General features: G+C 35.9%; 1 protein-coding gene across 1 annotated transcript in view; it reads left to right on the forward strand.

Moving 5' to 3' along the window:
- TTN (titin) overlaps positions 1 to 15,346 on the forward strand; it is a 234,120-nt gene that overhangs the window by 4,972 nt on the left and 213,802 nt on the right. Inside the window, 20 exon segments of the mRNA XM_066553743.1 lie at positions 71 to 358; positions 1,106 to 1,194; positions 1,292 to 1,533; positions 3,258 to 3,548; positions 3,789 to 3,936; positions 4,409 to 4,528; positions 5,534 to 5,671; positions 6,415 to 6,552; positions 7,014 to 7,126; positions 8,710 to 9,025; positions 9,137 to 9,256; positions 10,327 to 10,602; positions 10,850 to 10,915; positions 11,379 to 11,637; positions 12,269 to 12,329; positions 12,443 to 12,655; positions 13,370 to 13,512; positions 13,769 to 13,974; positions 14,093 to 14,323; positions 14,898 to 15,142. Of these exon segments, the coding sequence (XP_066409840.1) occupies positions 71 to 358; positions 1,106 to 1,194; positions 1,292 to 1,533; positions 3,258 to 3,548; positions 3,789 to 3,936; positions 4,409 to 4,528; positions 5,534 to 5,671; positions 6,415 to 6,552; positions 7,014 to 7,126; positions 8,710 to 9,025; positions 9,137 to 9,256; positions 10,327 to 10,602; positions 10,850 to 10,915; positions 11,379 to 11,637; positions 12,269 to 12,329; positions 12,443 to 12,655; positions 13,370 to 13,512; positions 13,769 to 13,974; positions 14,093 to 14,323; positions 14,898 to 15,142 (3,703 nt within the window).

Here is a 15,346-nt window from a genome sequence, read left to right on the forward strand (position 1 = left end):
TATCTAGTACCTGCCATTCTTTTTAACAGACACTATTGCTTTTCTATTTACTTCTTTAATAAAAATGCAGCTGCAACAGCACCACCAAACTTTTCACAACGACTACAGAGCATGACTGCAAGACAAGGAAGTCAAGTTCGACTTGACGTGAGAGTGACTGGAATCCCTACACCTGTGGTGAAGTTCTATCGGGATGGAGTAGAAATTAAAAGTTCCCCCGATTTTAAAATTTTACAAGAAGGAGACCTTTACAGCTTAATAATTGCAGAAGCATATCCTGAAGACTCCGGCACCTATTCCGTAAATGCCACAAATAGTGTGGGACGTGCTACTTCAACAGCTGAATTGCTAATTCAAGGTAACAGAGCTGAAGTCGCAGGAGCATTAATGGTAGTGGTGGAATATGCACCACTTCATTGCAGTTATATCAACAAGCTAATTTATCATTTCTTTCTCAAGAGTCATTAATTTGCTGTAAAAAAAAAAAACAAACAACAACAGTGTCTTTGATGGAATTTGCCAAAGATTTTTGTCTGAGATTTAAAAAGACCTTTTCTCCAGAATGGGTCTTCTTTAAGCAGAGAATATAGTTGATGGAAAAAGTGTGGGACACCTTGAGTTGTTCTCGTTTTGGTCTGTAAATCTCTCAAAGTTTTATTTGTAAGTTGGCTTTGATAGAATAGATAAATTAGACTGCATAGCTGTACCTAGTATTGTGAAGGAGGCTGGTAAGGATGAGGACAGTTTTTAGAGAATTGTGGCAGGAAAACATGCTATCCAGAACACTCTTGCTTGGATTTCACCTCAGTCAGGCGTAGAGACTCTGTAGTCATTTAAGATCCAGGACTGATATGAAGAATCTACAATGAATGTATTTTGTTTTGCTTTGAGGTTTTTTTCTAATGGCATGGTAATGCAGTAATATCGTTTCAACTGTTTTCACAACTATCTGTCTGTAGATAATGAAGGCAAAAAAGATGGTTGTTTAATTATTTTTCTGTTGTATATGTAAATTTTTATATAATTGGAGTTGGCCATTCATTTATTTCTCTGTTTATTGATTGTTAACATATGCAATTCTTCTGACCACATTTTCTTTCCAAAGGTGAGGAAGAAGCCGTTCCTGCTAAAAAGACAAAGACCATTGTATCGACTGCTCAGATTTCACAAACAAGACAAGCCAGAATTGAAAAGGTATAATTTTCAAAAACAAAGCAGGTATGGCTAAAATGTGGAGGATTGCTTCTACAGTCCCTCACCCTAGTTTTCCTTTTCTTGTTTTTCATTGTAGAAGACAGAAGCCCACTTTGATGCCAGATCACTTACAAGTGTTGAAATGATGATAGAAGGTGCAACCACCCAACAGCTCCCACACAAGGCACCTCCACGAATGCCTCCTAGACCTACATCCAAATCACCAACCCCGACAACTGCTGCAAAAGCACAAATGGCACGACAGCAATCACCATCGCCCGTTAGACAATCACCATCACCTGTAAGACACGTCAGAGCACCAACACCTTCACCAGTAAGGTAAAATTACTATTCTTTTGGGCAGTATTGCTTTTGGAATCACTTTTACATATAGAAGTAATGCTGTAGAATGAGAGCACAGTATGAAATGAAAGAATGCACTCACTTAATAATGACTGTTTTTTTTTCTGATGGTGAGCTGTAATGTGCTATATTTGCCACTGCTACAGAAGTGTGGGTCCCCTATGTGACTTCTATCCCCTACTGTAGAAAATCCCATTTGATTGCTCTACATAGAGCCAAAGTAGCACTCACAGCTCAATTTCATGATGAAACAAACAAACAAAAAAAACAGTAGAGCAGTTGACTCTTGATTATTTTAGATGAACAGAGAAAAGAGCAATGACACTGATGAGTGGCAAACAGAATGAAAGGATATGTAAAAAAACCTTGAGCTCGTGTTCCATGTATGTGCTGGTAATAACTACAGAAATAATATTTTGAAGGTAGGCAAGCTAAATGTGGTTATGGAAAAATGAAGTTTATCTCTGCTGTGTAGAAGGGCCAGAGAGGGAAAGTGAGTGATGGGAAGAGCAAGGCTCGTGGTCTGGGAGACCCCATGGTCTGTAGTGAGGGGCAGGTAAAGCAAAGAGTGTTTTGAAAGTCCTGCAGTTGCAGTATCCTGAAGTACCAGCATCATGGAAGGAATGTCTCCAAGTTAAATACTCAGAAGGGCCCCATTTAAGTTGCCAGAGCTGGGTATGCTGGTGAATTTTACCCCACTGATAATAACTTGCAAGGACAGGAATAAGTGGATTGATAGCAGCTAGCAGTAACTAACAAACTGCATAAATGAAAAAAGAATTCAATAGCGACATCTAGAGCACATATAGAACTAGAAATTTGCCCTCCCTTGCTGATCAGACCCTTTTTAGACATACAACACATTAGAAAAAACTAAATCTAAAAATTAACATGATGCGGCTGCCCCCTACTGCTGCTATTTGTTAACGTTCTCTGGGAAATACAGCACAAAAAATTCCACTGAAAGAAATTCTAAGTTAGAAAGCCTGTTTAAGAATTTTGGAAAATGCTTTAAAACTGTCTGCCAGGATTAGGACTGAATTTTTGGAATATCAGAATTTAGAAACTAGCACTTTCCAAGTGGATATAAGTTATTGAATCTGAGATCTGTACATGTAAGTGCAGGGAAAAATATTCAGCACTGATAAGAAATTTGCGTGGATTATGGATACATATATGGGTGACACATAAAAATAAGATATAGTACAGAAGTACATCCAGTTGTTTTGCTAGGTGGTAGCTACATGATGTTTTTCTCAACATTGGTTACAATTATGATTTTGTCTCTCTACAGAGACTGGACCATGACTGTATTATGTAGTATTTACAGCCTGTGAGCCTTTTCTATTATTCCTATAAGAAGAATTAGGATAGAGCAAATGCAACATAATTTTTATATCTCAGATATATTTGGTTGACTGAAATTTCTTTTGCCACTTGTTCTTATTTCTTTTTGGAAACTAAGCTACTACAAAGACATGTTCAAGTTATGAGAATTACAACAGTTAAGCATAATGTTATAAAAACAAGTTAGTGTAATTTACAAGTAGAACCTCTCAAAAACCCTTCTTAAAATGAAACTACACATTACTGGAGATACCCTATATGGGGAGTGAGTTCAAGTTCAGGCTGCAGTTGTTTATACAGTTCTCACTGTGGCAGTAGATTAGTGATATTGATACTGTATTTTTTTTTAATAGGTCAGTTTCTCCTGCTGGGAGAATCTCCACCTCACCTATTAGACCAGTGAAATCTCCATCTCCAATCCGTAAACCACATGTAGTGACAACAGCTGGGGCTGATGTCCTTCCTCCTTGGAAGCAGGAAGGATATGCTGAAACCATGGAAGCCCAGATGAAGGAAACAAGAGTATCTACAAGCACTACCCAAGTCACTGAGGAAAGATGGGAAGGGAGATATGGGGTCCAAGAACAAGTCACTGTTATTGGCACTGCTGCTGGCGAGGTGGCCGCTGGTGCTAGAGAGGTAAAGTCTCTTTCTGGAAAAAATACTGGGTTTGGTTTGTGCAGGGTCTCACCACTGCTGGATAGATCTGCTAAATGGAATCTGAGAGGCTGTGTGTAAAACCTTGTGTGCATCTGCTGTTGAGAGAGTTCTGCTGCAGATGTGGAAATGCTTCTTTGCAATCTTCTGTCTCTGTACTGGTTTTGTTCTTCTGAATGTATGCAAAATATGAAAAAATGTCTTTTGATGTGACTAATATAGGTGAGAAAGGACAGTGAAAAAACAGCAGCTATTGCTACAGTTGTTGCTGCTGTGGATCAAGCCATGGTGAGAGAACCAGCTCCAGGTGTTGCAGAGCAAACTGCTAAAAGGACCGCAATGACTGCAGTCCACGTTCAGCCTGTTCATGAGCAGGTAGAAATAGAGCACAGACATTCTATGGTTTCCCTTTATCCCTTCATCCAACACGCAAACAAGGCATGATTCACTGTGAGGAATTAACAAGATGTTACCCAGTGCACTGCAAAAGCATGCATACTCATCTAGAACACCTAGACTGTAAAGGAATGCTCAGGTTCATTTACACCATTCCATTCCATCATAACAGGATTGAACTAATTACTCTTTTTGAGTTGCTTTCTCTGAAAGTGATCCTCTATTCTCTCTTCTCCTTTATTCTCTAACATTACTCTTAGAATGATGACTTTTTTTTCTCTAATATCTCATTTATAATTTCCCCACTAGAAATAACATAATTCCCCCTTAGTATTTTTCCTTTATTTGAATTCCTCTCTTATTTTTCTTTCTCTTCTTATTTTGATGATCAAACTTTTAAAATGAATTCTAAGGCTTGGGTTTTTTTTTTGTTTGTTGCTACAAAAATCAGATGAAAAAGGAGGCAATGGTAGTAGTTACCAGTGATAAAACCACAAAACAAACAGTGATATCAAGAACTAGAGAAGGAATTGTAACTTCACAAGAACAAAGACACATCTCTCCTGAAAAGGTGAATACAGATTGTACCTGAGATTTTTTTATGCTCTACCTTGTTCAAAAATCTGATATCTCATACAAAAGACAAGCCTATGGAAAAGAAAAATGAGATACTGTTATTCTTTGTCCCTTTTATATATGTTCACTCTTCCAGGTTACAGTGCTATCTTTTTCCTGTCTCTTCTCTGTGATTACTCTCTTGCATTTTCTATTTCACTTCCATTATTTATACCTAAGAATGTGATGGATAAAGTTGCAATAACTGAGACAACCTCTCTTTTCTCAAGCATTCTTGATAATTTAAAGAATTGACACGTAGAAACCAGCTCTTAAATTTTCTTGGGGGCCTGGTGTGTCTGTGGGGGGCTGTTCTGATACTGTCTCTAAGCTTGCCATTTGTACCTGCTTTGTCTGTTGGCAGCACAGAGGGTCAGAAAAAATGGAGGAAAAACTCATTCTGCATTGGAATCAATTTTGAAAATACAAATGATTGATTTGAATTGAACATGTATTTTATCAGAAAAATATGATTTAATGGAAGATGAGCTTTTATAGCCAATGTTATATTTGCTTTATAGTAGAAATGCATGAGGAAGAAAGTGTAACCTCTCTTTAAAGCACTGAGAAACAGAAATCCACCCGGGCATTAATCTGAACTTAGCATTTCAATGCTAAGTCAAATTCTTGTCAAACGAAAGTTTCATTAAACTTATTTTTAGTATCCTACACTTTGTCAAAGTGATTTTAATGCAGGACAGTTTTTCTCTGAGCCAATTTTTTAGTACTGCTTTCAGAAGCAAACCAAGCATTTGTGCAATGTTTTATTATTTTTATGTTAAATGTTTTGTACAAAGTCCGTTTATGTTTTTATTGTTGTTTCCAGACTAGATGATTTCAAAATACAGAATGTGACATCTTTGCTTTCTTTAATTTCTATGCTCTTTTCCAAATATATTGAAATTCATATACCTTATATTTTAAAATAAAAATGAAAAGTTCCTTATTTGTAAATTTCCAGGTGAGAAAAGAACCAGAGAAAACTCCAGTACCGACAGTAATAATTGCCACAGACAAAGCCAAAGAACAAGAAAGAATAACAAGAGCTACAGAAGAAATATCTACCAGACATGAACAAGTGCACATTGCTCATGAACAGGTAAATAAATGTTATAATCTTTAGTTCACTGAGCTACTCTGGTTAATAAAATCTGTTAAGTAACTTTCCTGTCCTTCTTTACAAAGAGAAGGTTACTACACAAAAACTTTTTGAAACAAGGTATTCCAGACCACAATCTCTGCAGGTCCAGTGCTACTGACCTCAAACAGCTCTGTCTGCAGAGGAGTGAGCTGCCCTTCTTACAGATCCTTCAAGCATTAGGGCTTTTCTTGCCACAGTACACAGAATTTCATCTGATGCTTAATGACAAATTTATCTCTGAACATAGGTTTCTGAATATAAATTTTAAAGGTTATTTTTCATGGTATGATAGGTAGTGTGGAGCTTGATATAATGAAGTTAATATTTGTGTGAAGATGGAATACATCTGTTAGACCATACTGTGGAACCACTCAACTGATGGGGTTAGCTATTAAGTCAATAATACTAATTTCTATGCAAACAGTTTCTACAAAGCATAATGATATATTACAAACTAGGAAGTACAAAGTTTCTTCTCTCATTCAAACAAGAATCAATGGAATATTTAATGACTTTGCATGAACTTCTCTCAGCATATAAGATGCGCTATAACTTGAGTACAAAGGTATTACTCCAATTCTGAAGTCATGTTTCTTTCTTCTTGATATATATTTAGAAACATTATCCTGCTTTCCAAAAAAGTTGTGTAATCATAACAGGCATAATCAATTACTATTATTTTTCTTTACCATAAAAATTAGATAAGAAGGGAAGAAATGAAACCTTCAGTACCGAAGGTAGTAATTACTACTGATAAACCTAAAGCACCGGTCATAATATCGAAAAGTAAAGAAAGAGTTGCCACCAAACAAGAACAAGTGAGCGTAACACGTGAAAAGGTGAATAGCGCTGTTTTAGCCATATTTGGTTTTATCCTTTCTTCTTTGCAAACCTCCTGTTTTCCTCAAAAAATACTAACTATACATTTCCAGCTCATTTTTTCTGATTATTCCACTTACAAACTTTTAGACCTACTGCTAATTAGACTAAATAATTTCATCTTGATCTTTCTCTCTTATTTTCATTAATAGGATGCTCATAATTATCTTCTGCTGATGTTTGGAGTGGACTGACTGACTCCTGAAATGCATTTTAACTTTTTTCTTAATCATTACTTTTATTTAAATAGGTGGGAGGGTATAACAATACTTATCACTATAATACAGAGATGTGTGCAGTGCACAAGGATCTAACCCTTCAATTCTCCTTCCCTCTTCCCATTTCAAAATGTTTTCTCATTGTTCAAATATCTTTCAAGACTGAATGTAACTGAAAGTTCTATTTCTTCAGTAAAAACTAGATTAAAAAGGAAGCTGAGAAAACTGCTGTAGTTCCAAAATCAGTTGCCACTGCTAAAACTAAAGCACCAGTCACAGTGTCCAGAACTGGAGAAGAAATTACAGCCAATGCACTGTTACAATTTGGTTTATCTGCAAACCTTACATTTTAAGACCTACTTTGGTACAACAGAATGCTCTCAAATTAATTCCTGAAAACATACCCATTCAGTAGGATGATTTTCAAGTAAGAGTCAGTAGGATTAACTTTCTAGCACTGAAGGGGTTTATATCCCACCCTGCTAGGAAATGTCACACTTTAGGTTGTAGTCCGATTTCTCTGTGACAGTCTCCTCTCTATCAGTGGCTTTTAAGCAACATTTACTTATTCAAATTTCTGATTCTGCAATCTTTTTTTCTACTTGATGATTCCATGTAATTTCATGGCTGTCAGATGAAACAAGTTCTCTTTATTGAGGTATGAATTGTTCTTTGTACAAAAGAAACTTTAATGTCCATTCAGGTCTGTCCAGTTTGTTACTTATGACCATCAGACACTTGTTGGCACTGCTTTGTTCCAGTAGGATTCCCACGGCCGGACAGATCCACAATGCAGTCAGGAATTCTTACATATGGAAGAAAAGCATAGTTGACAACAGCTGTTATTTAAAATCTATCTACCTATGATGTAGTACATTCATAAAATACTTTTATAAAATACAAGTAAATGAGTGAAGCATATAAAACTCACTGAGAGTCAGACTGCTAGGTGAGTTCAGTCCCTTGTTATATGATATAAATTTAGGGCCAAATTCAAGCCAGTATAAAAAATTATTTGGAAAGCAACAGTAATAAGCAACTGAATAAGAGGTCCCTGTTACCTAAACACTGCTTTAATAAGAAAAAAAAATCTCTGTAAAGGCCTCATTTTGGCCTCACCTAAGTAATTTTAGTTTAGGCTGGTATTTAGTTTATACTGGTTTTTAAATCAGTATGAAATTATCATTTAGGGTTTTTTTTCCCATTTTCAAGGCATACATAACATATGCTCTGTTGCTCTGTCCAGATCAGTTGTGACAGTAATAACAACCAGTAGTAGTAGTCACTATTATCTACTGCTGGCTGACTGGGCAGAATTTTGGACCCTAATAACAAAGTTGCAAAGTTGACAGTATTTATGAGTTACTAGAAACAAATAGAAGTCCTGATTCAAAAGTATTATTTTCAAATTATCAGACATCTCAGTCTCCCTTCTTTTGTAAAATCCTTTAAAATAGATCAGTACTGAATTAACAGATATACCTGATGTAAAAATTTTTATGGGTCTGTTTCTTAGTAAATACATTCACAATGGATGCTAGATGCATTTTTTGCATCCAGAAGAGTTATAGGGAGCTGATGAGCATACTTTAAAACTATGTGCACATTTACCTACCTGCATACTCTTAGACAAGTGGACAAAAATGTGGCTGTAAAGTATTAGAATTAGTCTTGCAGACAAATATTGATATGCATAAAATACAGAAGCACAAATATATTCTGAATTTGCAGAGATAGCACTTAGAGAATATATTTGCATTGAATTTACTGATTCTTAAGTGTATTTACAGGTGCATACTTTTGATCTTTTCATCATGACTTTTGCAAAACCATACAACCTCTCTGTGGAATATACTCAACACTATAACGGTGTGTCACATATGCAAGTTTTCAATATAGTTATGAATATGTGTATAAATTCTGCTGATGTTATTTGCAGACTCAAGCTGGAATAAAGGCTGAAGCTGTAGCTACAGTTGTTGCAGCAGTTGATCAGGCACGTGTTCGATCACCCTGGCAACCAGAACTAGCAGATGAAGCTTATGTAAAGGAGAAAACTTTGGAATATGGTTATAAAGAGCACACTGTAACAGACCGTGGTTCTGAGGCCCCAGCAGAACGTCATGTTGTCACCAAAGAAGTCAAAACAGTCTATGTTCCTCCTGAGAAACATATCTCAACTCCTGAAAAGCAGCAAGTTCATATATCAAAAGAGGTTAGACTGTTTTTTACATTACATTCTTTCCAGGAACTATATCCCTGTAAAACTTGTTTCAATTTAAAGAACAGCTTCACTTTCAATAACTTTTTTCCTTACTTTGTGTAGATAAAAAGAACAACAGAACTTGAGAAAACAATTCATGTTGAACCACCGCGGCCTCGCACAGCGAGTCCTCACTTCACGGTCTCCAGAGTCGCTGTTCCTAAACCAGATCATACATATGAGGTAAGCTGAAGCTGCATCCAAAAGGAGCAGCATGTTTATTTTCAATAGCCGGTAAGACATTCATTCCATTTGGATTTTCCCCCCACACTCCAGTGTGGTGCTTCCCCAAGAGGAAGAGTTGTGTGCCCCTTGCAATTATTTTTGTTGGCTTGTTTGACTAATAAAGAACACTGCTGTAAACAGACAAAGGAATTGCTAAAATACAATTTGTTGTTATTACTTCTTATTTAAGTCATCTTATAAACTGTTTGAGAGTTTGAGCTTCAGTTCTTAATGACATACAGTGAAATTGTAGATATTTGTCATGCAAGTTATATTTTTTAAACAGCAGAACTATCCCTCTTTAATCTTATTATGTGCATCAGTTCACTCACACACTGCCTTTTTCTTCCTTGCTAATTAATATATGCTAAGCTAATTTTTAAATAGAAAAAATCCAGACTGACTTTATAATATGATACCATCAATTTTTAAATTTATTATTCCATTTTGCTGTTGGACTCCTTTACATAGTATTAAAATTTTCCAGTTACTAATTTTCTCATTCAAGCATACTTTTCTCTGCATCTGGAATTTAAACATTATTTTCCCTCAAATATGATTAAACACTGTTATAAATATTTTTATGTATTTTAAAAAAGTTTTTCCACCTATAAAAATATTTTGAAATCTTATCAGTTACTTTAATCATTAGAAGTTATATAATTAGTAGTATTCTTTATTGCAGTATTAGACAGACTAGATGGAAATCTAATGCTTCAAGTGAAGAAACGGAGAGAACATTTCTTGTGCGGCACTTAAGAGCTTCTTGACCATTTAAAGATGAAATTCTATTTGAAAAAGAAAATATTTAAATCTTAGACAGATCAAAAATAATACAGGGATATATGTCTGGCATTCTGCTGCTGCAATCTAAAACTACTTCTCTTTTTTACATATAGCTTTTGCAGTGTCAAAACCAAGTAACTAAGGAAGCAACTGCTGCATTTGCAATCTGCTCAAGAAATGCACTCTCTCCTTTGAAAATAAGACAAGAACAAAGCTTTAACTCCTTTTCTTCTGTTCGCTAGGTTTCAATAGCTGGAACTGCCATGGCTACTCTGGAGAAAGAGCTATCAGCTACTTCTGCTGCGCAAAAGATCACCAAGCCTGTGAAGCCACCTCAGCTAAAGCCTCATGAAGTCAGGACTAAAGCAGAGCCAGCTGCCCCTCCACAGTTTCCCTTTGGAGAGGCTGCGGAGACGTATAAGAGTCACTATGGTGTTGAGGCTAAAAAGGAGACAAGCATTAAAAGTGAAGCAGTGCGGACAGAGCACTTGATGCTGCATAAAGAAGGTGAAGCAAAGGTATGTTTTTAAGCAAATTTCTGTCACTTTGACTGACTTTCATCTTAAAAATATGGAATAGCCTCACTTTTTTGCTGTCTTCTTATCTCAATTTTCCACTTCTAAAGCAATCTGCTGCCTTTTAATTTTTATTTGTTTTACCCAAATCCTTGTTAGAACCTAATATTTACTTACAACATTCATATTACCTGATTTATTTTCTTATTTAAATTATACTTTGTTCATTATTGTCCTCTAAACCACCTAGGTGACAGAAGCTGCCAGAGTTCCTGTGCCTGCAGAAATCCCTGCTACGCCACCCACCTTAGTCTCAGTAAGTAATTTGTATGTGTGTAGGGGAGTTACAGTAGATTTTCACCCATTCTATTTTCTAATTTTTATCGCTTAATACTTAACCATTAATAATTGGCTTTATATAATCATTTTAACTTCGAATTAGATTTACTCAGGCATATAATTTATTTCTGATACAAAGTCTTCTTGATGTTTTTTAGGGTAGTGATTCTTCACATTTATGTCACATAGGTTGATCTACCTGCATAAATATGAACCTATCTTTTCATGTTGTTAATAACAGCAATGTTCAGAGACCCTAAAAGCCAGTTTCAAATACTTCCCTTTGGAAAATGACTTTTTTTCCCCTGCATTCATTGCTTCACAGAACAGTGTTTTGAACTAGATGTTAAATTTTCCATTCAAACAGGTTTTAGATATTTGAGTATCTGTTTAGTATTGAAAAGGTAAACTGACTGTGATACTTAATTTTTGTCACACAGGGCCTCAAAAATAAGACTGTGACTGAAGGTGAGTCTGTCACGCTGGAGTGCCAAATAGCTGGTCATCCTCAGCCTACAGTGACATGGTACAGGGAAGACTACAAAATTGAGAGCTCAATGGACTTCCAGATCACTTTCAAAGCAGGACTTGCTCGCCTTGTGATTCGTGAAGCCTTTGCAGAGGACAGCGGAAGATTTACCTGCACTGCTACCAATAAGGCTGGGAGTGTCAGCACTTCCTGCCACTTACATGTGAAAGGTAAGTATATTTATAGAATCATAGAATTAGTAAAGTTGGAAAAGACCTTTGAGAGCATTGATTTCAATCATTAGCCCAAAACTGTCAAGTCCATCACTAAACCATATCCCTAGGTGCCACATCTACATGTCTTTTAAATACCTCCAGGGTAGAGAAGGTATTTAAAAGTTGGCCCCAGATGACTCATGGGCAACTGGTTCCTTGCTTTATAACCCTCAACAGCCTTTTTGGTGAAAGACTTCTTTATATTCAAACTAAACCTTCCCTGGTGAAACTCAAGGACAGTCCCTCTTGTCACTGTAGGAAGTTAATAATTTAACAAAATAATTGTTAACTGTATATTGCTTGTAATGTATCTTGGACATTTAAAACATATGGCTTGAGTTGTGTTCTGAGGTTATTAGGTAAAAGGGATGTAAGAATATGATTTTGTTAACTGTATATTGCTTGTAATGTATCTTGGACATTTAAAACATATGGCTTGAGTTGTGTTCTGAGGTTATTAGGTAAAAGGGATGTAAGAATACGAGGAAAAGGCTGATACCTACATATTCTTTTTATGTTAACTGAACTCATTGCTTTAGGCCTATTAAGATATTTTAAAATCCACTTTATCAAATTTGCCTTTTAGTAACTGAAGAAACTGAGACTCGAGAAACCATTTCTGAGAAGACTGTTACAGAAGAGAAACGGTAAAGTTACTTTCTAAACAGACTGCTCCTATCGCAGTCATTACGTTCTTGCATTCTTTTTTATGAGAGCTTCAGACATCAGCTCACTCACCTGCACTGAAATCTTGTTTCAGCTATGTGGAGACAAAGGACATTGTAATGGAAGATGTCTCTGCTGCAGCAGAGGAAGTATCGGGAGAACCCATACCTCCTTTCTTCATAAGAAAACCCGTGGTACATAAATTAGTTGAAGGTGGGAGCATTATTTTTGAATGCCAAGTAGGGGGCAACCCAAAGCCACATGTCTACTGGAAAAAAGGCGGAGTTCCTCTCACGACTGGCTACAGGTACTATGAATACAATACCCAAAATCCATCTTAACATAATTTTTATGCATATTTAATTGGCAATGTCATAATTTGATTCCCTCAGTTATGCTGAGCCAAATAACGTCCTGATTTCTGTGAAATAAATTATTTTTTAATGTAAAAGTTATAGGCTCATGTCCTTATGTGTGACTTTAAAAGGTCATAAGTTTTAAAATATAAATATTCAAAAGACTATAAAATAAGATATATGGATATGTTATACTTATAAACAAATCAAGAAGCTTTGTATTTGTTTTATTCTGTCTGTTCAATGTTTGCATTCTCGCTAGGTAAGTCTTGTCTGTAGAAAGCAACATACTTTCTAGCTGAGAAAAAAATATTACATTTGTAGCATTCTTGAAATGATATGGTGATGCGTACAAGGACACACATTCTGTGTGCACACAAAATATACCATTATATTGTGTCTGATAACTAGACCTCTGATATTTCAATACTGATGTTTGGAACCTATTTATTTAGTGACAACAAAAAGACCAGTATTCTACTTTCAGCATGGTTATTTTTCATATGCTACTCTGTATGCTCATTTATTCAGTGACAACTGCCTGTTAAAGTTTCTCTTTTTGTGCCTTGTACAAGTTAGGAGTATGTCTAACTGTAACTAAAAGCAAATTAACTAAAAATTCTGTCCATAATTATAGAGACTTTTTACTTTTATGTTTTCTATAGATACAAAGTGAGTTACAAAAAAGAAACCGGGGAATGCAAACTTGAAATTTCCATGACTTTTGCCGACGATGCCGGAGAATACACTATCGTTGTTCGTAATAATCTTGGAGAAGCTTCTGCAACGGTCTCCTTACTAGAAGAAGGTACATTTTAGATTAAGGAAATGGGAACAACATTTCTTAAAATTAACTTCCACATGGCAAAAAATATTTTAAATTGTGCTGCAAATTCTTTGCAGCTTAGTTTATTCAGTTCAAGAAACATAAAGGGAGATCTAGTGATTCTGTTTCTGCAAAACAAAATATCTGGCATCAGGCCCTTGAAGTTTGTACTTGTTTTCTCCATTCAGTCCAGTGAAAACCAAAAATTTATCAAAATAAATCTGTTCTCAATTCTTAGCTGATTACGAAGCCTACATAAAATCGCAACAAGAAATGATGTACCAAACTCAAATGACTGCATACGTACAGGAACCTAAAGTGGCTGAGGTAGCCCCACCCATTTCCTATGGTGACTTTGAAAAAGAGTATGAGAAAGAACAAGCTCTAATTAAGAAGAAAATGGCAAAAGATACAGTGATGGTCAGAAGTTTTGTAGAAGATGAGGTATGTCTATCCCTCCATACTAATTTTGGGTACCAACATTTTACCGTACAAATCATTTATTTGCAAGGTCATTATTTGACACAGAAAACTAAACTAATGGTCTTGTTTTTCTATATAGGAATTCCATATTTCTTCTTTTGAAGAAAGACTTATCAAAGAAATTGAACTCAGAATTATTAAGACTACTTTACATGAACTTCTCGAAGAAGATGGAGAGGAGATGATGGTTGATATTTCTGAATCTGAAGCTGTAGAAGCAGGATTTGATTTAAGATTAAAGAACTACAGAACCTTTGAAGGGACAGGAGTTACCTTCCATTGCAAGACATCTGGATATCCATTGCCAAAGGTACCCCAAATCTGTATAACTTCTTTTTTCTGTAAATCATTTGATGCTCTACTTAAAAGAAATCCCTTAACATCTCATTGTCAAACACTCTACATGCTGCATAGGAAACAGAGAATTTCAAAAGAAATTCAGTCTTCTGGTTTGATATCCAGCTGAATTTTCCTTTTGTCCCTTACTAGAATACAGTTAGGTTGGTTAGCCAGTTCAGAGGTAGGCTGGATTTACCAACTAAGTTGGTCTTGATTTCCAGTTTCTCTGAGGTAGTCCAGACCAATGGGGAACATAGTAGCAGTCCAGTTGAGGTTACTTCACTCTTCATCAAAATGGTCTTTATATCTAGCTCCAAAACTTGTGTTTCTAGCTCCAAAACTTGTCTTTCAGGTTGCTATGCAAACATCTTACACTAGTCTCACCTATTTCAAGTAAAAATGTTAATGTTTAACACATATATGGTGGGCTGTGATGTTTTCCAGCTGAAAAATTGCAAGTTGTAATATCTCATATTTACTAGCCATTAGTGGATCTTTATCTTTAGGAAAACTCACATAGCAGTCTACTGTTTCTCTCTATTTAGGTTGCATGGTACAAGGATGGCAAACGTATAAGACATGGAGAGCGCTACCACATGGAACTTCTGCAAGATGGCAGCGCCACTCTTCGTTTACCTGTTGTTTTACCTGAAGATGAAGGAATTTATACTGTCTTTGCCAGTAATATGAAAGGAAATGCCATTTGCTCAGCAAAACTCTATGTTGAGCCAGTTGCACCTACAGCAACTCCAGGTTATATGCCAGGACCTGAAGTTATGAGAAGATATAGGTAGGCAGACAATAATATAATTTTATGAGACTTCAATCTGCTGTGATTGTTCAAAAGCTCATTACATAGCAGTTAAATAAGCTTAAGCTATTGGAGTTTGCACACCCCTAGAAAAGTTCTAAATGCTGTTTTCATGACTCATATAGATTTATGTGCTAACTCAAATCAGAAAAAGGCAAAGGTTGAAATCTGTTTATCATGTCA

The sequence above is a fragment of the Molothrus aeneus genome, chromosome 7, assembly GCF_037042795.1.
Source record: "Molothrus aeneus isolate 106 chromosome 7, BPBGC_Maene_1.0, whole genome shotgun sequence".
Classification (NCBI taxonomy): domain Eukaryota; kingdom Metazoa; phylum Chordata; class Aves; order Passeriformes; family Icteridae; genus Molothrus; species Molothrus aeneus.